The sequence below is a fragment of the Strigops habroptila genome, chromosome 1, assembly GCF_004027225.2.
Source record: "Strigops habroptila isolate Jane chromosome 1, bStrHab1.2.pri, whole genome shotgun sequence".
Classification (NCBI taxonomy): Eukaryota; Metazoa; Chordata; class Aves; order Psittaciformes; family Psittacidae; genus Strigops; species Strigops habroptila.
In genome coordinates this window covers 100,054,414-100,078,433 of record NC_044277.2, presented here as the reverse complement: position 1 = coordinate 100,078,433, position 24,020 = coordinate 100,054,414, and the positions used below count along the sequence as shown (strand labels likewise).

Genomic DNA, 24,020 nt, shown 5'->3' with positions numbered 1-24,020 from the left:
TAACTTAAGCATTACATGTTACTTGAGCTTTGCTGACCCACAATCCAACAGGGAAGTGGAAGAATGCCTGATTTTTTTATACATATTCATGTTAAAATATGACTGGATGCTATATTATCCTCATGTTTTGCAAGAATTATTGCATGCAATCTCACAAAATTTACTTTACCTGCAGGAGCTCTTGATATATGTGTAATAACTGTGGAGCTGCTGAATCATCAGTCTGTGGTACATTTTACAAGCAACTACGCATTTCATTGGCTCTGCGTTCTTCATTATCCCATATTCGTGATAGCCCCATTTTAGCTATCACTCACACCTCCATTCTTATCTAATTGCATAGCTCTATTAAAATCACTGGTCTTACAAAGAGGAGCAAGATTCTCCCAGTGTGTATCATCTCCAGGATTTAGCTCTTAAAAGCACCTTTATCACAGTTATAAAAAAGATGTATTTTTCTTACTGCAATTAATTGTATCGGACCAAAGCTGGACAAGTGAGAAATGATAACTATTTTAAAATAAAGCAAGCAAGCGAATAGTGCCTATTGTATTCAAAAGCACACAGACAAAAGTGTATTTTCCTACAAGCTGGAATATAGATTTGGGAATCAAACAATATACATTCTCTAACTGGAAAAAAACAAAACAAAAAACCAAAAAAAACCCAGTAGCTGAAAGGTGTCCAAAGAGAAAGGACTTTGCTTTTCCTGCCCCCTTAAAACATAGTTGGTTTTTCACATCATCTTAAATTGAATTGAATAATAGAAAGGGAAAAAAAAAATAAAATCACACCTATGCTTCAATCAAAGCAGAATAAATTCATTTAGAAGAAGATACAGTGTAACTTATAAGAATGTGAAAAGCTTTTGGAACAGAAGACAGATTACAACTATAATTACAGTATTTACTACTGATGAATAATATTGCTGCCTAAATAACACCACATGTATATAAGTACAAGAATTCTAATTTCATCTAGGTGCAGCAAGCTTGAAGATGACTCCATTTTTTTGGCTCTTTGTTCTAAAAGAATAATAATAAAAAAAGTGAATCATCAACTAGGCAGGGAAATTGAGTAGAACAAATTTAAAAGCCCCTATTTAAGGAAAGGATCACCCTGGCAGTGCATGGCGTACTGTACTGCACGCTATAGGTTCGCACATGTCTCAAGCACTCCTTAATCGCAGCATCCCACAAAGGATACTGGCAGAATCAGCCACTACCTTTTCTGCAGCACAGTGACCAGTTCCAGGAGCCTGTCTCTTTCCACTTCAGCAGCCTGGCAGAGAGCCTTGTGCTCTGTGATCTGTGTCTGCAGCACTTTCAAATCCAGGCTGTTAGTGCCAGCAAGCCTAAAAGCAGCAGAAGCATAGAGAGTCTGTTTCCCATTTCAAAAATGAAAGAAATGAAACAAAGACAGGATTTGAAAAACATACCAAAATACACTTGTGTGAAGACTAAGCAGAGCCAGGCTCACTACTACCCCCCAGAACCAATCTCTATATTGCAATAAATGGAACAGAAATATTTGGAAATAAAGCTACCACGAGTTTCATTAGAAAGGTCTTTTCCTTCACAAAGGTGCTTTCCCTTCCCACTACCCCTGAAAATAAACTTCCACCTCCTATCAATTCACTATCACTGACTCTCCTCCCAGTAGCAAAGTAGTTACTTTGCTACTGCCAAAGTAAAAGAAGCCTACATGTGGATTCTCCAAAGCGCTAGCTAACCTGTTAAATGGCATGCTACTGATTTTCTCCCACTGAAAGGCTTCAGGCAGCATTAATACAATGGCTGTTCTTGTGTCTGATATGTGATGAAAGGAAGAGCCAGTTCTCCCATGTATCCCATTATTATGTACTTCATTACTTCTCCGACCTCTCCACATAGGAGTAGTATTCAGGAATATCTCCTTGAGACCAAAAAGTAGGAGAAATCTTGGTGGCTGGAGGTGAAAAGGGAAAAATGGGATTTATGGAGCATAAAACTAGCAGTCAATTAAAAAAATTAAGATAGTAAGAAGATGATAGAGTCTGTGTCAGAAGCCTTCGGCAGTATCCAGTAGAAAGGATGGTGAAAGAAGCCGTTTGTTTCAGAAACAAGGCACACAAGGATAAGGCCCGCAGCTTGTGGAGCATGGCAGGAAACCTCCCTTGTTTATGATGAAGTTTACATACATACCTTCCAGGTGTGATGTTATTACTGAGATGGAAAGGCTTAGTAGCTGCTGACTCTACGAGTGTATGGCCCATCTTGGACACTGTGCTGAGAGGAAGAAAGCTGTATTAGACCCTGAGCTCTGCAGAGGGCAGTCTTCCAAGAACTCCAGTCATTTTCCAATGACTGTATTTATTGTTGCCTTGTAGGGAAAAGATTCCCAGAGCCTCCTAAGTGGGTATCATACAGGCCCTACATACACAATAACTCAGCTTGCTCCCCAACTCCAAAACATGCTGCAAAAACACTTTTTGTCTCCAGTGTACAAAAAAATGTAGCTCAGTGTTTGATCTCTGGGCTTCTGGGGATACTTTGCTGGCACTCCAGACTAGCACTGTGGAGCTCCATGCCACAGAGTAGTCACACAGCAACTTGTGAGCAGGCATGGTCTCAACACTGCTTGGCTCAAACGGAGCACACAGCCACACAAGCAGCCACCGCTGCTGTTTCCTCACAGGCACTGCCTTGGACAGAGCACTCTCATCTTACTCTTTCACCCACTGCGGTGAGAGACAAGCACAGGTTACTGTGCTTGTTTGATGGTGTTTGCATGCTGCACACTTTCTAACCAAATGAATTCCTGTTCTGCAACAAGGTGCACAACTTACTTCCAAATGCCTTCTAAAAATATACTTCATATAGTTTTCTGAACCATTCTACTTTGTGGACACCCTAAGGAAGATCTGTCAGGCTTACTTGTTCTAAGACGAGGAGACAACACTACAGAATCATTTCCAGTCTAGATGAATTTTATGCATAATATGTGTACTTGGAACATAAAATTCTAGTGTGTGTTTGTTTTCTGAATTTCAGCTCAGCTGCCTAAAAGCAAGTCACTCCAGACTTAGCCCATGTTTCCTTGTCTTTAGGCTGCAGCTGACAGAGCATAAACCCTTAATATTGTGGAACAGGCAGAGCTGCCTTCTAGACTAGGAGTGGTTAATCCTAAAATCAAGTTAAGGTTGGTAATGACAGAAGTGGCCCAGTCTAAAAATGTAGATTTTTACTTCGACATCTCCAAGGGGCTTTAGTTCCTATTTATAGCATTTTTCATCTCATCTTTCGTGATAGGAAAAGATGATTCACTAAAGTAAAACGGAATAGAGTTCATCAGCATATTAAAGTTAATGGAATGAGTGAGCCCTGCTGACCAAATTATTAACGGCTCTTGCAATTTCCAGACTCATTCATTGCCCACCTGACATATCAGCTATTTTCACGACAGAGCTATGTTAGCCACGTATACAAGCAATAATTTATGCACTGCACTTAGTGGCTTCTACAAAGCCATTACCCAACCTCATTATCTTGCTTGCCTTCCTGCTTAATATCAGCAGATATATGAAGTAAAAAAGTGGATAAAATGTAGATTTTTATCTAAACCAAGTCCACAGGAGGCCACAAAGATAGAGGGCTGGAGCACCTCTGCTATGGAGACAGGCTTAGAGAGCTGGGCTTGTTCAGCCTGGAGAAGAGAAGGTTCTGGAGACATCTTAAAGCAGCTTCCAGTGCCTACAGAGGCTGACAAGAAAGCTGGAGAGGGGCTTTTGACAAGGGCAGGTAGGGACAGGACAAGGGGGAATGGCTTTAAACTGACAGAGGGGAGATTTAGATGAGATGTGAGGAAGAAGTTCTTCCCTGTGAGGGTGGTGAGGCCCTGGCAGAGGTTGCCCAGAGAAGCTGTGGCTGTCCCATCCCTGGCAGTGTTCAAGGCCAGGTTGGACAGGGCTTGGGGCAATCTGGTCTAGCGGAAAGTGTCCCTGCCCATGGCAGGGGGTTGGAACTCAGTGGTCTTTAATGTCCCCTCCGCCCAAAACTATTCCATGATTCTACGATTTACTCCTTGAGAGCACACTGCAGAACTAGAAGTGGGAGAATAAAGTCAGTCAGAAAGGTATAACAACAGAGATGCGGAAACTTTGAAATAAAGGTTGTTTTAACTGTAACTCAAAAACACTGAGAAGAACTTTTCTTAAATTTCATAGTAATGCTCTACTTTAACTCTGATTGACAGGGATACATCTGTCAATTTTAAAACCACATTCAGTGTCTAAAGTAATATGGTAGGCAAGTTAAAATTACATAGAAGAAATCAGTTGCAACTTTAACATGATGAAAAATTTCCTTCTTTCTCAGAAGACCAGTCTCAAATTCTGATTGTCAATTAGACCATGAACTCTTTAGCAACAAAACCAGAATTTTAATAGGAAATGATATAACCTGGTTTGGTATTATGGTCTCTTTACACAGCCAGAGTGACACAGATCCACATCAGTGTACACAAAAATCAGATTTACTGCTGTATTAAGATTAGTGTAATTTACATGGTCTTCAGTGAGGCTTTAAAAAGGGTATTTGTTAAGAACAAATGATGTGGGGTGTTTTCAACGTTTCTGCAAGTAATCTTATTCCAAGTGTATTTATTGATTTAAATAATGAGCCAGCGATTTAGTGCTTACCTAAAATGGCATTCTGTATGTATTCGCCACCCTGCTTTCAGAAGTCTGCTCATTAGAAACCCCGTTTCTCATAAGAGAGAAGAATCACAGGCACTTAAGCTAACCACATAAACATTATCTGAGCTGCAGAAGGAGAATTAGCTGCACTACCATCATGCCAAATGTAGTAATGCCTGCAAGTCTGTAGATCTTTCTCTGTTCCAGCATGAAAATCCAAGACATAATGTGATTAGAGATTCCTATATACTGTAAACAGGCTGCCATCACTGCTGGCACATAGCACTTGTGGTTTCATACAGTTGCCTGGGAAAACCATGCTTCCAAATAACTCAAAGCAATTATAAACATTGACATTAGGGTCTTCTTACCGAGCAGATCCAGTCCTTCCAACCTCATTGCTGCCTGATGCCACAGGCTTAGAACCTGGATCTTCTGAGTACTCAGAAGGTGGTGTTACAGCAGCTTCCAAACTGTCCCCTTCATAGGCAGATTTCAACTGTTAATGTTGGAGCAGGTTATAAAACCGATTACACAGTTCAAAGAAAAATAGCTGCATCAATGCCTAATCAGCAGCTTATAATTATGGCTATAAGCATGCCAGAACTTTTGATTTACAGAACCTCTCAGAAAGTTTCCTTTAGCTTCTATCCATTGCAGAATGAAAACAAAGCAAGTTGCATATGAAATCATAGGGTGCACACAGTCTCACTAGAGAAGCACACAGTGCAGCACCACCACTACCACTGCCAGCACAGTTGATTTTTGTCCCTAACCCAAGTTTGACGTTGGGTTCAATGCTCTAGCTCTCATTACTGAGACATCTGACAGATCCACAATCTCACCATAACCCTATGAGGGTTTTATATCAACAGGAATTGGCTGCCTAAATACTCTTAACAAAACCTGACTTGTAAGATATCAGACCACATGAGAAGCCTTTGGCAGGTTAGTGGACTTCTTCTCAACTCCTGTGCCTGTGCTCTGGCAGTAGTGCCATCTTGCCTCTGTCAGTTTGCATCACTAAATCATAAAAGTTTAAAACATTTTTACCATACTAGTTTGTAAGGGGCCAACCTCCCCAGTTCTTTCATCTGTACAATGAAATTTCCATATGCTTGAGGCCTGTCAGATTCATATCAATAGTTTAGAGGTCTGAAGGAAAGGAAATTTTTGAAGTGTTTTACAATGGGAGATGAGAATAATTTACTAGGGGTCCATCACTCCATATAGGGATGTAGCTGGGTATCATGGCAGCCTCCCGATGTCAACTTCACCTATGTTTGTTTGCTTGCTTCCTTCAGCGGTCAAGGATGCTTAATACTGAGAAGTCCCCCTTGTAGCCCAACCCTTGCTGTCAGCTATGTGACAGCCTTGACACAGAGCCACGTGTGGATGTGGTTGATATTTTTATGTTTTCTGCTGCTTAAACAGCTTAAAGAAAAGTTATGTACAGGAAAGAAATTCAAGAGTTACAAGAGAAAATTCTTGCTTTACCATTCCAAGAGGACAGGCTATCAGTAGGACAGGTATTAGTGTCTCAAGCTAGCAGTCAACTCAGATAACAAGGGAGAAGGAAGTGGGAGAGCAGATCTAAAATTATTACAAAGCATGCTTCACCAGTTAATTTTTTCTGTCTACCTGAAGCGTGAGTTGCTCAACCTCTTCTTCCAGCTCTTTAACCATTGCTTCTCGTTCAGCCACTACCTGTCTGAGCTGCTCTATAAGGCAGTTTTGCTTCTGAACCTCACTGTTCAAGTTCTGCCCTAGCATGTGCTTGGACTCCTTGTTCTTCTCATCCTGATGGCTCAGGTGCTTTAAGATCTCCTGCATTTGCTTCTGCTGGGCCTGATAAAATAGAAACAATGAGTGAGATCTTCACTTCTGTACACAATGATTATTAAGACTCCCCGGGTGTTTTACACCCTCCAAGTCAGATACCTGTTTAGGAATGCTAGGGCAAGACTCTGCTCTGCCAAACCCATTCCTTGGTGTAAGCACATTGATGTCACTAGTGCTACTCCAAGAGTTTAGTCCGTTATGTTTTAAGCATGAGATCACCGCATCAGCATTTATCAATTGAAAGGAGTGCACAGGACATCTACTTGCAATGTCCAGACACATGTGGCTGGGTAAGGACAGTCCATCCCCACTGGCTCCTGCTGGTCATATCAAGACTTTAGCGACCGGGCAGTGCAAGTAGAAAAGACCTGAGCAACCGGGAGATTCAGGTTGCTGGCAGCTTTGCTACTCAGTATAGCAGAAAAGAGAGCAAGAAAGGCTGACCTAAGGCTGGCCTTTGACAATGAAGGTGACTTTTTCATAAATTGGATAAAAGTAAAGATTTCAATGTGCTTTTCATGAAATTAGAACATGATCAGATTGTGTGAGCGACATTAAAAGATGAGGGTAGTATGAGATGACAGCTATAAGGCTAGGCTGTTTTACCAGTGGCTTTTGGAGTTTTTCTCACACTGACAAATCTAATACTTGCCAGACAGTTGGTTCTGTCAGGACAACAAACTGCAAGCAAGGTGCTTCTTTGATGTAAGGCATAAAACAGTTTAACCATTCCTCCCAAGTAAACTTGTGTCTTTCTGTAATAATTTTAGTGAGACGCTAAGACTTAGCAACAGTGAAAACTGTTATTTGGCTCCTCTAGAATCTGCCTAATGTGCTGGTCAGTACCCACGCTCCTAGCGGTTGCCTGGTGTGCAGAAAGGTGAATGCCAGCTTACTCATAAGCGTGTCTTAGCTAAAACCTAAAGAAGCAAGGAAGTGTGATTTGAAACTTGTGAGGAGCTGGATCAGGAAACACAGAGCTAACCCTACTAAGAAGCAGCATATTTTCTATTTTTTTTTTTTTTTAAATTATTGAAATTGGGGAAGACTATTTAGAACCATGTCAGGACAAAGGGATACTGCAAGACCATGACAGCAGCTATTTATTTCAGCATAACTGCATCTTGAATCTTTGCTAATACTCTTGGTTTTGAAGAGGCCAAATTTCAGCTCTAGCTACTGCAAGCGAATGTGCATATGGGTTAGTACTCATGGTTCAGCTTGCGTGTTTTGAGCTGTGTAACACAAAAAATGAAAGTGCAAAATTGCTGGCATTCTAAGAAAAGAAACCAAACCTGCCAATGAAGCTGAAAGCAGAACAGAAAATACTGTCCATCTTCATGGGTCAAGAATGAAGCCCTTCCTCAACCTTCTAGACAAACCTATTCAATCCTTCTTTTGCAAAATGTTTCTTCCAATATTTGAAGCTTAGAGCCACTTCACTGCAACTGTGTCACGCCTGGTGCTGTCTTGCACCCTTTACATGATCTGATCCAAAACACAGAATAGCTGCCTAGGAAACCTCTGGCTGTCACAGTTTGATTCATCAGGCTCCTCTATACCCTAAGGTTGTCTGTGTCATTAAATGACATCATGTTTCATCACTTACAGAAAGAGGGCTGATATGCAGGGGCTGGAACCAACAGTAAAAGTCAGACCATACCAGTAAAGCGTCTATGAGCTCATTGTCGTGTTTTCCTTTCTCCAACAAGATTACGATCTGTCCCTTCAGGGTTTTCACTTCACTGCACAGTACTTTGTTCCTGGCTTTTGATGCATCAAGGGTTTTTTTCACTTCCTCATGACTCTTTTTGAGAGCATCATATTTCCCAGTGAGTTTCTGCAGTGATGCAAACACATCATAGGAAATGACAGTTATAGCCTATCACCAAGCCCCAGGTGCTCTGGTGAGCTAAAGGAATCACATATTGCCTGGGAGAATATAAAAAAACGGCACTGGCATTCTGTATCATCCCAAAGTAAGTAGAAATTACAAATGCTACAACTCGCTGCCTGCTTGCCAGCACCAAAACAAAAAAACGTCTGTCTGCTCAGGAACACAAGTGGACTAGCTTAATTCAGTATGTGCCGAGAAGCAAATGATAATTTTGTATTAAAACCTAATTCTGTATGCTCCTGGTTTGTATTTAATATTACACGAAGAATGCACATCTGGCCAAAGTGCAAGAGGGATGCTACAGAGTTTGGATGCAGCTGTAGCAGGGCTTCTTTCTACATATGCCTTCAGTATAAAGCCAGTACCAGCTGTATTGCAATCCAGGGTCTCTCTCCCTCTTTCCAACTTCACCTAGCAGGCACAGTTGTCAGATGGCCACATTTCAGGCTAAACAGATACATGTGACACATAAATCATAGAATGGTTTTGGTTGGAAGGGACCTTCAAGACCATCTAGTTCCAATCCCCCTGCCATGGGCAGGGACACTTTCCACTAGACCAGGTTGCTCCAAGCCCCGTCCAACCTGGTCTTGAACACTGCCAGGGATGGGGCAGCCACAGCTTCTCTGGGCAACCTGTGCCAGGGCCTCACCACCCTCACAGGGAAGAACTTCTTCCTAATATCCAATCTAAATCTCTCTTCTGTCAGTTTAAAGCCATTCCCTCTTGTCCTACCCCTACATGCCTTTGTCGAAAGCCTTTCTTCACCTTTCTTGTTGGCCCCTTTAGGCACTGGAAGCTGCTCTAAGGTCTCCCCAGAGCCTTCTCTTTTCTAGTCTGAACAAGCCCAGCTCTCCCAGCCTGTCTCCATAGGAGAGATGCTCCAGGCACTTAATCATCTTCATGGCCTCCTCTGGACTCAATCCAACAGGCCTATAACCTTCTTATGCTGGGGGCCCCAAGCTGAAGACAGAAGCAGAGGTGAAGACCAAATTTTGTACTGCAGAGGCATGCCTGTCCACACAAGACTGCAATACAGACAAGAAGTGTGGAAGCCTTTTGCGCAGTCTGTGGAGCATGGCAGAACTTCCTCCAGCAGATCAAAAACCAGGTGGGTTTCTGAAATGGTCTCTGGATGGGATGTAACATACACCTTGAAAGTAAGGTAAGGCAAGTTATTACACACTATATACCCAAATAAGACTCTGTCAGCTCACAGCGTTTTACCTCCAAAGTTTCTTTCTTTTCTTTTTCTAAGCTGCGAATCTTCACGAAGTTCTTCTCTTGGGCTGATAACTTCCTTGGATCAATAAGTGCCAGCAATTCCCCATCAACCTTGCTCAGTGATTTTCTGGTCTTGCTTTGACCCAACTGATTCTCCAGCTCTCGAACCTAGAGGACAATAACGACAACACATTCAGAGCCCTTTCCAGGAGTACAGTGGTCCAGCCCCAAAGAGGACATAACCAAAAGGAGCTCAGAGTGCGGCATCATATTACTTCTTGACATTATCATGGTTAACTAACACAGAGCAATGTCTTCTCTTTCAAATTTAAATGTGTTAGCTGCTAACAAACATGCAGATATCTAGGGCATCTGTGCAGGGAGGAGGTGTAACACCAGACTGACAGAAGACTCAGGACACATGGGATATATGTGCTCTACTTGGGCCACATGGAGGCTAGGCAGACACTCCAAAGCATCTTGATTGCCACTACACACACATGTGGGCAACAGAATAATACCTTAGATCTCCTCTAAAAGGGCAGACACCCACTCATCTATCTACATTTAAGCATCTTGGTCTTTAGCAGAATCACCATCCAGGATGCCCACAATCAAAGGCACAGTTCACTAGCCTGAACATGGGTACCTAGTGCTGGTTTAGATGCCCTGGGATACTGAAGACACACATGATCCAGGATCTACAAGACATCCGTAATCCTCTAGAGATGACCAGAAGCCAGAGGGACATCCTGTGGCATCTCAGCTAGCATTAAACACCTATGTGCAGTCAAGTGAACTAAGCAACTGCATCTCAGCTATTTGCTATAGACCTTTTTTACAGTCAGTAGAAGGAAATGGGCACTGCTACAGCACAGTTCCTCTGCCTTTTTCTGGAGGTGTCTTCTGGGACAAGATGCACCTACCTCACTTTTGATCAAGTGATTGTATTTACATGATCCCCACTGACTACTGAAGGGGCCTGAGGAGACTGGCTCAGAAAGAAATTTCTACATTAGAGTACAGTACATACAGTCTTTAGATGAATCCCAGCCAGGGGGCCTAACAGAAGGAAAATGTAATTTGCTCCAGGGAAATCAGAGGTTAACATTTTCAGTCAGAGTGCAAAAATCAGTTTGTTGGCATAGAATTAAACAGCAGAAAAAACTGCCTCCCCGTCTTGAGCTGACATTTCAGCTAGGCTGTGCCCTTCAGAAGATTCAAGAGTTAAAGATTTTACTGAAGTTCTTGGGGGAACAATTTGAAAATCTTATCTGACCTCAATTCTTCCCATCTGACTTTAGGCACTGAGCAAAGGTGTCTAAGTCAGAGCACAGACAATGAACAGGGCTCCTTCTCTACTCAGTGGAGAAAGGCACCTTCAGAACATCCTGCGATTTTAACTGCCTAAGGTGACCAAACTCTCTCCTTTGACACAGATGAGAAAAATTCCCAGCTTAAATACTGAAGCTTGCAGGTTTGCAATAGACTAACTACTATAATCTGCAGAAACTCTGAAAGACCCTGCACACATCAACACATACTTAAAATATAACATCCCTGTCACCACACATGCACATGCATGTGCTGACACATACAAACATACCTAAAAACTACTACAAAAGTTACCATAAAGTGTTTTATTCTAACAGTTGCTTTCTTCAACTTAGAAAACTGCCATGTAGTTGCAGTAAACACTGTACTGGGACATACCTTATAAACAAGTACAGATGCTAGGAGTTATGTAATAAAGAACTAACAGTATCTTTACTTTAAACTGATGTAATATCTGTACTTAGAAAGAGCACCCTGGTACCCAGCTTACATGGCACCCTGCAGGGTCTTAACTCACCTTGCTTTGGAGAACAAGAATTTGCTGTGCTCGTCCACGCCAGCTGCCAGAATTGGTCAAGAGACTTTGAATATTCACATCTTCACCAACTTCATTTGCTAAAAGCTATGAAAAAAAAATTAACATTAACAAGAAGGCTAGGCTTAATACATGTTGGGGAGGGGGGTGGAAAAGCTGCTCACTCTAGCAGTAAACACAAAACACTATCTATACAGAGTGGCCTGCATCTGATACCCAGTATCTCATGGGATGTAAGCTCTTTCAGATCATTATTTCAATACAGATTGTTGGTGGGTAGGAGAAGTTTGGCTAACATGAATGGTTTTACTTCTTGAGGTGGGTATTTCAGAATTTTTATATGTTTGAGTATTATTCTTCGATTTAAAAAAAACGTGAATCTGTGTTTTCCTGCCTGCCTATGGAGAGTGTCAAATTGTTCTCTCTAGCTGTATAGCTGTGTGGCAAACTGTGCTACTTCTTGTAAAATCTTGTAAAAAAGATTTCAAATTCACCACCAAGGTTTACTAACTAGTACTAAAAATTGTCAATATATGTAATTATTTTTGATACAATGAATACTTAACCAGAACTAAACAGGAACAGAGTAGCGTCTTAATGCACACCCTTGCAATCAGGAATTGAGCCAATCTCTCTTACACAGTTCCAACACAGCCACATTAACCAGAGCTAAAGTTAGTATGAAGAGCATTTAAATTATTTATAAAAAGGTCAGCAGAATTCTATTTTTAGGACCATATTTCTACTCTGATCTGCATTGCAGGTCTCTTATGCAAAGTAATGAAACCAAAAGAAACAGAGCACATAGTAACGCTTTAAAATCCATCATGAATCAAAAAGGTTACTCCGGATGTCACTCCAACAAACTGTACTTTAGTTCAAGCATGGTCTTTAATCCCATTGATTTCCATGGGACTGAAGCCTACTTTTAAAGTAAATACATAATTAAATGTTTTGGAAAGGAGGAATGGGCCTGAACGCGTGCTTTAAAGCTATTCTGCTCTACTGGGACTTTCAAACCTTGAAGAATCTGTACCTGTCATAGCAATAGAAATAATGGACAAGGTCATCTAGTCATCATGCCAGAGCATGAAATCTGTGTGTCCATGTGCATATCTTTCCAATGCAACCACTACACCTCTGTCTTTCCTTACCTCTTTACAGTTCACTGGAATGTTTCCTGGAGGCTCATCAAAGCTCAAAAGAAAAGAAGCCTCCTGATTTCACAAGAATTTACCTCTTGCACAGGATCCCAGACACAGACTGCATCCTGCAACAGTACCTTTTGGGTCATCTTCAGTTCCTGCTTTGCAGATTGAAGTTGGTTACGATATTCCATCACTTTAAAGTTGGCTGCAGTTAATTTTTCTTGCAATGCTTTCACCTCTGGACTTTCAGCCTTTGAAGAGAAGAATGTACTTGGTAAGCACACAGTGCTCAAGGAAAAACTGAAGTGATTAAGATCCACAGATCCCTCAGAATCACAGAATCTTCTTTTTCCAGACCCATGCCTTCCCTAATTTTGGGGGTACAGAGGCGATACAGAGCAATTTGGCCACAAAACTAGTGACAGGGATATGTTCGTGTCATAGGGAAAGGATTGCACAATAGGAGAGAACTAAGTAACAGCTTCTGATTTCCTCTCTTCAATTACAACTCGTACCAAGTTTCCTTCTATCATCTTCAGAGTTGATTGCTTGATTCCTGCATCACCACCACCAAGACAATGTATTTTTTCTACGGCTGTCTGTAACTGTAAAGAAAATGCACTGTTATTATAAAATGAATACAGTGAAGAGCATACCTCCATGGAATATTAATTAGCAAAAAAGTACAACATGGATGTTTATTTACTCTCAGAAAAAAACAGACAACAACTTAATTTTCCCTTGTTTTTAAATACAATCAGTAGGAAAGCATATTTTTTTTTTCCTGAAATACTTCCCAAAGTAACATATGTTACTTTACTGTGGAATAAATTCAGTGAAAATGTCTCTGACTTGCTGAGACAGGACCAGTTATCAAGTATGGAGACTTCTGGAGGATTTTATTACCGTAAGTTCATAAAATAAGTGTTTATATACATAAATGTAAATCCACTACAGTACAGGATATTTAATAAAAACCTCATAGGCCTACTCACCAAACGAATGTAAAAGAAGGAATGACTACCTATTGCCCTACAGACGACATTTAGCAATGATGTTAAGGCCATTTCTCTTTAGCTGGTAGCTCTAAGGTAGCATTTCTCAACCTGTGAAGAATATACATCCGATTGCTCGCCACAGCAAAGGCAGGCAGACATAAGCCATTCCTGATCTGAACCATGTCCTACGTTGAGGTTGCAAAGACTTCTTACTGGTCAGGAGTGTTGTAATTTGGAGCTGAAAAGGCCAGGAAATGTTGCTTTAAAGGGCTGAGACTTCATTCTTTGAGGTGGGAGGAAAATCTTGATTATTTGCCTGAGTAAAAAAAGGTGCTAAGGAATAGCTTCTTCATTCAAATCATTATTTGGTGAAACACAGAGTGTAACCTGGAACCAGCTCTAATGTCACCCCTTCTTTGCAAGTAAATCATTGGTTAGGCAACCCCTTCTATACAGTTCATAAACTCTTTTAGTCAATGGACTGAGAATCAGATATTTCAGCTAGTGTTGGCAGCTGCTAGATCAAATTCTAAGGAAGTTTTCTGCAAACATCCATCTGCAGTATTTGTTTACATGTACCACCCTTTGTTAAGTGATTGCTCAATGGCCACACCTTCCATTTTGTTTGGGGGAACAGAGTCATGTTAAAACACTTTGGATTTACATATTTTTCACTTTTCATACAAGCAAAGAGTTAATTATGTAAAATAACTGGTGAAAGTACATATTGTGATGCAATTGCGTCACGACAATTCATTTTGCAGGGTTTAAGGCATCTAGAAGTCAGCACAGGGGATGAGAGTCAAACCACAAATTAACATTTTCCTTGTTTTCAGTGTGGGAGTTTTTATAAAGAATGGAGCCTGGCCAATAAAATCAGGTAAGTCTTCAGCTCACTCTACAGTAGACTCCTACATTACACCAAGTGGATGTGACTAGGCTGTGGGACCACAGCTGCCTAGTCCCATTTGAGGCATCTGAGGGTACCCAGCAGGCCTTCAGCCACTGCACCAGTCAGCACCTCAGCACTGCCTGTCCCGTCACGTCCAACAGCCTTGCAGGGATGTCTAGGAGGTTTAAGTGGCATCTCAGATTGTACTTTCACACTTATGCGTGGGCAACTGAATGGCACTTTAGTTGTCTTGGTTCTTTCTACAATCAATGGAAAAAGATGAGTGTGTCTAGACAGTGATCCAGCTTAGCCTAAGAGCTATTAAAGAGATATGAATTAATGCAGGTTTCCATCTGTGACAGCTCTTCTCTTTCACAGAATGGTTTGGGTTGGAAGGGACATTAAAACTCATCCACTTCCAACCCCCTGCCACAGGCAGGGACACCTTCCACTAGACCAGGTTGCTCCAAGCCCTGTCCAACCTGGCCTTGAACACTGCCAGGGATGGGGCAGCCACAGCTTCTCTGGGCAACCTGTGCCAGGGCCTCACCACCCTCACAGGAAGAACTTCTTCCTCAGATCTCATCTAAATCTCCCCTCTGTCAGTTTAAAGCCATTCCCCTTGTCCTATCCCTACCTGCCCTTGTAAAAAGTTCCTCTTCAGTTTTCTTGTCAGCCTCCTTATCTTCCTATAGTTCTACTGAACAAGTACAGTTCACAGACTCAGCCAGTCATCATCAGTTTAGAGAAAAGCCACTCCAAGTGAGGTTGTGAGAAAATGTAGAACATTGACCAGGGCATGGTTTCAGTGGGATTCATGCTGCGGTTATCTTTACCTCAGATGAGACAGACTGCTGTATTTAGTTTTGATTTTGATGGTGTTGGTGTTTAAGGGCACATTAGTTCACATTTAACGTGTCTATCTCTGCTTTGACCAGCAATTATTGTTCCTTGAAAATTTATGTTTGCTCTCAGTTTGATTTCCTTTCCCGAAATGCCTGTGGTCCTTTGTTTTGGGTCAGTATCTGATGATACTTTAAATTTCTGTTTGAATAACGGTCATTACACTTCTGCAAGTAGGGGATTATAACCAACTTGATTTTTCTTGAAATTATTCATGGTTTGCTCCCCTTCTTGTGTGATTTTGCAGGTCCCCAGCTACACCTGACATTTCTCAGCCAGCCTGCCAACTGTTTGACAAGACCCCTCTGACCAGAACACTGTGGATATATGGAGGTGTTCTCAAAATTTTAATCTACCATTTCTTCAACTTTCAGGTAACTGGGGTACAATTCAGATAAATGCATGATTTGTGATAATTGATTGTGAAAGATGAAGTCAAAAATGCATTTGTCAGCATGATAAACATTATTGATCCATTTAAACGATGCTTCTAAGGAAGCAAAGTGCAGAAAAAAAGCATTAAAAATTACCCAAATTTTTACCAGTATTGTGTAAGGAAGAGCAGTAGTAGCCAATGAACAAAGTAAACGCTGCCATCAGGGCCTCTAATTTTCATTTTAGCAGTCACCTGAGTAAAATTATTCCTGTGATAGGTTAGCACATATGAAACATTCATACTAATTTTTCATATGTGAAAAATTAATTTCCCTGAGTGAAGATTTGCTGTTTTACATGATCTATTTTGTTACTGTCTCAGTTCTGGAAGTACTTATGTCAGAAAGCAGCTTTCATTATGTGGACAAACAAAGCTTAGAAGAAGAGAATATCAATTCATGGCCGGTATTAATGAGGTGGGAATGTAAGACATAATGGTATGAAATTTGCTTCTCCTCACAGAAAAATAAGATCAGAAAAATATCATTCGCATAGTGCTAGAAAAGCCTCTGTGTGGCAAATACACATTCCTAATCACTATTTCATAAATTCTTGGGTCATCACAATTTATGGATTTAGGAGCTTTCCTAGCTCCTCCTTTCTGCAAACGTGAAAACACAGCTGAAGGCACACATCCCTTTCTCCTATTATGGACAGAAATTACAAGAACTCAAAGCAAGCATGGATGTAAGAGCAAGTACAAAATGGGAACATGAATCAAACTCAGTTTCTACAGGTCCTCTATCTCAAAAGCTAGATTTCTATGTTTTAGCATGCAAAAAAGAACAAGAAAAATGTCTCACTTCTCTTTCCAGCTGTTTGACTTTGTTATTCAGTTGCTTCACTTTGGCTTTTTCAGTCTCAGCCTCAGCAGTTATTTCACGATTCTTTTTGGCTAATTCAACTATTTTAGTAGCTGCAACATCTCCAGCTAAACCAGACGCCCCTGAAAAGTATACATAAAAGCAAAGGACATATCTTACAGGGAAGATTCAGAATAGATGATGCTTTTGTTCTCTGTCCAGTGCACAGTGTACTTTTATTGTCTAATTCATTTCTCTCAGAGCTGTGCCAGGCACTTAAATGAACAAGAGAAGGAAAAGAGGCGCCAGTGATTCCAGCTGGATTGCTTGGCCCTTTGAGTCAGCATCACGTTGTGGCTAGCAAAGCCACATTTCACGCTTTAGCAACAGCTACATGTCAGAAGGCCACAACACTGGTCATAGCAACATTACTACATAGAAAGGGTAGAAATGTTTTCTGCTCACTGCTGTGAAGGACAGTTATGAACAGGTTTTTGTGGTGTATTACAGGAAAAGACAACACACTATTTTGTGCTGGTTGTTTACTACTGGAGGAGTTGCTGAAACAGAGGTGTGAACTTTTTTAGACATCTGTCCTAAAAGGTCAGGCACACTATCACAGTTGGGTCCTGGAAAACGTTCAAGAAATTTCATTGTGCCTATTTATACATCCCTTGAGATTATACACGGAGCCTTACTGTATTACTCTCTTAATTGCTCTTTTAAACAGACACTTCATTCACTTCCTCACCAGAGAGGGTTTGATTAGTACCATGAATACAGGAATCCCCAGGACTGGCTTGTGTGTCTCTTGGCTTTTGTTAAGTGACGTACATCACGTAGGTGAAGAAAAGTTCTTACATGAGTGCAAAATCAATATAATTGCATACAACATCCATGGAAACCTCTAGCTCAGCAATGAATATGAGCCTAGAATAACAAATCTTTGGTGGGATATATGAAGATTGAACTCAGCTGTTGTCATTCTTTTTAACTCCTTCATCCTCCTTCAGTGCTCTGAAGGATTAATTTTTCTGCTGACATCCATGAAGATTATATTCAAGAGTTGAGGCGAGATGCAAGGATGACAGATCACTTTTAACTGAATTCTGAGTCCCATAAAACCCCTAGAGACATTAAAGGGGCTATGTAGAATATAGCTGGGAACAGAATATGACCCTATATCACTAAAAAACGTGTAGATAAATTTATTATTTTTAAAAGCATTTTCACTGTTCTTATTCCTTTATCTGATTTGTGTTTCCATTCCTATCTAGAAGCTGCTTTTTCCTTAGTTTTTATGGTAAATAATGGCTGCTAAGGATCATGGTAAGTAGTAAACTAACCAAAAGCCAGGCTGGTGCTTCTATGTAACGGTTATCAAATGCACTGCACACATTTAATTAAAGCTTTTAATTCCCAAGCAATGTGGACGGGTCTTTTGCCACGTTGTAGACAAGGAAGACAGAAGCACGGGGCAAACTGCCGCAAGCTGGCATACAAATCAGTCAGAGAAGCTGCAACAGCACATCTGGCTCCTGGTCCTGACCCAGTAATACCTCATCATCTCTCCTACATACGAGCCACAGGTAGTTTTTATGAGTTAAGGTGTAATTTAAATGTTATTTAAGTTCCGGCTATTGCTGGCTTCCCCCTTCCCTACTAGCCTGGTCATCTCTGCTGTCCTAAACAACAGTGGCACCCAGTGGAGGAAATGCAGCCTGCACAGTCCAAGTTGCAAGGGACACTCAAGCCACTTTAGAAGCCAGACTTAGCATTCAGCCAGCATCCTGCATGCGCTCTATTCAGGCAAACAAAAGGAGCCTGAATAAGGAATTTAATGCCACAAAGCAGAGAAAGCTGCAACACTGCTCTTTGGTATTAACAGAACGTTTTCCAAAATATGATGTTTATGAATCGTGTGTGGTTTTGTGCCAATAATAGCAAGTTTGCAGAAGATTTGTGAGGAACAGAGATCGCTGTGTACCCCAGAAGGGCCCTATACTTCTTTTAAGGGCCATATAATTATCAATAACAATATTCTGCACCTTAAATTTGATCTGTCTGACTACCAGAAGTCATTTGGCCCTTTCAATAGCTCTGTAAGATGGGGGGTAGCAGTAGTAGTATTCATATTTTGCAGATTATGAAACTGAAGGAGAGAGGAAGGCACAGATCTTTAAGCATACATGCTGTTCCATGTGTGAGTGCTATCATGTAAAACCATTGCGAGGAACTTCCCTCTGCAAATAAAGCCGTGAGACTCCTTACTCGAGAGAGATGCTTTGTAAACTCAGCCAAGGCAAAACTGTGTCAGTTGAGATCCTTGCCAAGTTTAGGTAGCAATTCTAAGCGTTGACTAAATCTATAGTCAGGTGTCTAAGTATTTTCAAAGTTCAGAGCCAAGTGGTTTCAGTGCTAGTGCAAATTCCTGCAAGCTCCACAGCGAACAAGTCTCTCTCACCTGAAACCTGAATTTTGATTCTTCCTAGCAGAAACTCATTGCAGGAGTGCAACAGAGGCAACCACAACATGACTAATACACTCCTTTTTAGCACAAAGCAGGTAAAGAGATGTCACATTAGTATTTCACTGCCAGGAGCTCACAATGAATCTCTTACCCTACCTCTACTGTCATCAGCATCAAGCAAACTAACACAGTGAGAATACAAAGTTACTGCATTTACCTGAGAAAGCCAATCTGTCCTCCTGTATTTTTTTCTGGAGTTGCTTTATTTCAAAATCTTTTTCTGCCACCAGTCTGTACAGTCTGCAGTTCTCATCTCGGACCTCTCGAAGCTGATCCTGGAGCTGCTTATTCTCAACCTCGAGCAAGCTTGGAAAAATAAAGCATAATGTAAATGTCAATGTAATGTGCTTCAAATAGATGCTTCCAGAAATAAAAGAATGAAATGACTGGATGCTAGATGAGCTGAGCTTACCAGGTGTGAGTTTACTGAAATAAGTAGCATATCCCAGACTGCAGATCAGAACACAAGCTGATGATCTGACCTATTCAGTTAACATTTCTTCTTCAAAAATTCTGCACTTCCTTGTGCCATCTGGGGCAAAACATCACAGAACAGGTATATTTTCAGTGCTCATGAGGTCACTGAATAATCTCATCCCACTCAGTCTTATTTACCTGTTTCTTCAGGAGAAACCAGGCAGGCTCATCATTCAGCATCCATAACATTCAGGCTTTACTTTCCATATTTACCAAAGCAAACAGAGCATCAACTGGAAAAGCTGTTACTGAGATTCTTTCTTTTAAAATTAATCCTTTATAGCAATTCACAAAAGACCCATTTCCTGTGTCCTCATCTGATTTGATTTGCTTGGAACCCCACCAGCAGGAACTGGCATCAGTTTGCATTCTTAATGTTGCTTTTTGGAATTAATTTAGAAACAAAGAATATCAGAAAACCCTCCGAGCGGGACGAAATAGCCTTGCTTCTCCTATTCTTCCGTACATTTAGTGACATTTAAGGGTTTTATCTCTCCAAGACATCCAGAGAATTAATAACTTCAATCTCTTTGCTGTCCGTACGTGATGGTTCCTCTGAATGTAAAATCTAGACACTAAGGCCTCGGGGGCTCAATTCAATTGTGAGCACTCAGGCATCTGAGATGCCCCAGGATGATCTGAGCTCCTTATGTGAAGCCAGCAGCCATGACATAGGGTTCTTGGGAAAACTACTGGAGCCCAGGCAAAGAATCAAGAGCATCTCAGAAAGCACTTGCCACCTATGAGCCAACCTCAGGAACTACTAACATCCTCCAACTTTAGATGCACGTTTTAGCCAGTAGCAAGCAATGAACGGGTCTCCATTCCCCAGAGAGGAAATCAAACATGCTAGAGAAGTTGTACGGACACTATCTTTGGTAAATATATTTGTGGTAGAGATCCTGCTGGCTCAAGTCCATGATTCCCATTCTGCCTGCACAGCCTCTGAGTTTCCTCTCCCCACCCATCTGAGTTTCCTCATCTTGCTCTATCAGAGTTTCAGGGTAGGGTCCCACTCTGTACCAAGACACGGGCATCTCTCTGTAAGCATCAAGCCAAAACGCACACAAAAGTCAGAGGAGGTCTAGTCAATACAACCGGTACTGCCTACAGACTGGCTGCCATCTGAATTGCTCTCTCAGTGCCACTAAGTGCCCTGAAGAGGGGACTCGGTTCAGTTACCCACACACAGGTGCCATTTGGGCTGCCCACTCGACCCCAGCTGCTGCTGCTGAAGGGTGCAGGTCTCCTGTGTCCCATCATTCCCATGTGGAAGTTCCTGATACCCTACAGCACCTCAGATATCATTAGACACCTAAATCAGCCAGATGAATTGACCCCTGGATTCTCATTATCTGCAGAATGGCCATAAATGTTTGCATTTTGGTGACTTTATCTGGAACAGTGTCCCACCCCTTTGGCCTATAGAGTGATTGCTCCAGACTACAATAGAAGTACGTAGCTTGGATGATCACAGACATTTGGATTAAGCCCAGTTGTTACAGTATATACCTGTGGCTTTCAAAATATCCACAGCCAGACAAGACAGCTACCTCCGTGGTCACCTAAATCTTTTCTGTTCAAAAGCGTTAGCAAGCTTTTTGCTCCAACTGGACTTTGGAACTTTCAATTGCTCACTCCATAAGCATATGCCAGAAAAAAATGACCCCTTAAAGCACTGTCATAAACAGCACAGTCAATTTATGAGACGATAAGAAATGCACTTGTGTTTCAAAGCTGCAAATCAAAGGGAGATCAAAGGCAGCTGTTTACAAAGGAGAAGAAAGCAAGCAGCACTCTAAGCAGAGAAGAGGCAAAACTAAGTTATTCCCACATGTAGCCCCTCATAGAAGTGAGCAACAAAACTGTGCAGCTCTAGTTAGAGATACATGGGCAAAAATATTTTTAAGAGTTAGAGAATTAACATGAAAAAAGGCTCTAAGCTCTTCTCACACCTGAGCAGCAGATGTCTTCCTTAGAGCTGGCCTCCAAGGCTTGACAAAAATCCCAGCTGCACAGAGCTGCAGTCTCCTCTGAGAAACTTCTCCATGCCAGAGCGACTCTACATATTACAAAGGAGGCAGCAGGTTCCACCCAAATGGCTCAGCTATAGAAAGTCAGCCAAAAGAAACAGGCTGCCAAAAGGTAACTCTTTTCACTCTAGTTCAAGGAAATAGAGCCAGGTGAAGCTTATGAGCAGGGTTTGTGACTGAAATTCAGATGTCTTTCCCAAGTCTGTTACAAGTTCTCCATGGGATGGGGAGAATCACTTAATCTTAAATATACCAAACAGAACAGAATCATAGAATCATATAATCAACCAGGTTGGAAAAGACCTTCAAGATCATTAAGTCCAACCGTTCCTCCAGCAGGGAGGATAAAATGACAGAAAGAACAAACCAGAAAGACAGAAGTCTCAGCTAACCACTTGCCTAAACAAAATTTGGGAGTAGGACAGAGGAAGGAAAAACAAACTCCCAAGGCTCAGAGGAAGGGAAACTTCTGAGGGGAGAATGTTTTCCATTGCTGCTATAAACAACACTGACGTGCTGAAATCACTGCCACTGCGGACCATATGGAGTCCTGTTATTCTGGAACAAGTTTCTAATGTGTTGTCATGGGAATACTGCAAAGTACATCCTGGTGAATTCATTCCAGAAGCAAATTCTGTCTGGACTTGATACACTCATAACCACTCTTTTGCTGAACACAGATGTACATAAGCAAAGGACAATCCAGATAAATCTGCTACACCTGCCACGTCAAATGGGGACTTTCAACAGCCAGTGTCACTGAAAACGGAGGTACGTAATAGCTCTTGAATTACTCAGACCTAAACTACTGGACTGTAAATAGCAGAGAACTGCTGGGACTCTCCTATACTCTGCGTGTCAGAGAATGCACACTGCACCAGTATGTGCTATGGGAGCACCTATGCCCGCTCCTCCACTAGACAAATCCACATCTGAACTATGGGAATCAGTCTCCCTCTCCATTAAAAAAAAAAACAAAACATATATATATATAAAATTAGATCTCCATAGTAATCTTCCATATACTATCAGAACAAAATAATGAAGGGAAGAGGACAGCTGGTAGAGGTCACATCAGAAGCATTACTTGGCAAATCCAACAGCCGTGGTGAGGGACCCACGTGTGAAGTATGCAATGTATGACGCAATGGAGAGAGCAGCTCCCTGCTTCCACACAGACTTCCTGAGCAGCATGAACACTACATTTCCAGAAGCACCTGCAAGTTTCAGTGGTTCACTCCTGGACTCCCTACATCTGCACAGAAGCTCTGCTGCAGCTAATGCACTTGGGCATTTCAGGAAGCAATCCTCAGAAACAAGCTGCGCAGGGAGCTGCCCAGAGTAACGCAGAGGGAAGATCAGCATTTAGGAATGAATAAACCTTGATGAGTGCCTTGATAAACTTTGGTAGAGATGCCCCTCCCCACTTCAGATGCTGGGAAAGGAAACCATCTCAAAAGTATATGCCTAACTGTGGTTTTCCACCCGTGATCTGATAGTTTTGGCAAAGCTGCCAGCTCCTCCTCATTGAAATGACCTGAGACAAAAGTACCCTTGCCCCAGAAAGTGAATCCACTTTCCAGCAAACAGCTGTATCAGCATAGCTGCAAGGGGGAAGCAGAAGCAGGAATTTCTTCAGCTGGCTTCACCACTAACACAGAGCATATCCCTGAACAGCCAACATTGCAGACATCTTTGGGATGTGTCCAACTTCAGACCTGTTCTAGTTTGTAAAACAAACATTAGTTGGGTCAGAAGGAAAGACCAACTATATCTTAGGAGGAAGATAGATAAACTATCTCAGCTGGAGTTTCAAATCTCTGCTCCAGTAACTCAGCTCTAAAAACAAGATTGAGGGAGATCCACACCAGAATGTCCAATGTCCTGGTAATCCAGATACAGCCCCAAAGGTAAGGGAAGACCCAACCCCCTGTCCCCAGTAAGATTTAAAACCTTACCTTGTACAACCCTGTCAAGTATCTTAACCAGGAGGCAACTCTGCCTATGAGACCCTCCTACATAGCTGGCTGTCTTTTCATCTACTAAATCAGGTTATAGTGCAAAGATAGCCAGGGCAACACTTTTCTGCAGGCCTTTGGGGTGCACCTATTAGCTGCTTTGCCCTTATCTGTCTTTGGAAATTATTCATGTAGGGAACTTGTTTATTTACAAGACTAGGTAGGAACTAACCAACAGTGTTAGTGATCCTGAATTACTGGATTTTGCCAGATAGTATCTAGCTGCCCCTAAAATGTCACCCTTAACCTCTCTGTCCTTCCACTCTTCATCTGTG

The 24,020-nt window shown here is 41.6% G+C and overlaps 1 protein-coding gene across 2 annotated transcripts in view; it reads right to left on the bottom strand.

The window, feature by feature from the left end:
• Positions 1-24,020, bottom strand: part of CCDC13 (coiled-coil domain containing 13) — a 34,374-nt gene that overhangs the window by 8,889 nt on the left and 1,465 nt on the right. Inside the window, exons 2-12 of one of the 2 annotated variants that reach the window (XM_030494283.1) lie at positions 19,375-19,523; positions 16,688-16,830; positions 13,172-13,261; positions 12,791-12,907; positions 11,491-11,595; positions 9,642-9,806; positions 8,127-8,357; positions 6,317-6,523; positions 5,047-5,174; positions 2,184-2,267; positions 1,226-1,354 (exon numbers count right to left, since the gene is read on the bottom strand). In XM_030494283.1, coding sequence (XP_030350143.1) covers positions 1,226-1,354; positions 2,184-2,267; positions 5,047-5,174; positions 6,317-6,523; positions 8,127-8,357; positions 9,642-9,806; positions 11,491-11,595; positions 12,791-12,907; positions 13,172-13,261; positions 16,688-16,830; positions 19,375-19,523 — 1,548 coding nt within the window. The remainder of the gene's footprint in view (positions 1-1,225; positions 1,355-2,183; positions 2,268-5,046; positions 5,175-6,316; positions 6,524-8,126; positions 8,358-9,641; positions 9,807-11,490; positions 11,596-12,790; positions 12,908-13,171; positions 13,262-16,687; positions 16,831-19,374; positions 19,524-24,020) is intronic. The other variant, XM_030494292.1, reaches the window with a different exon arrangement.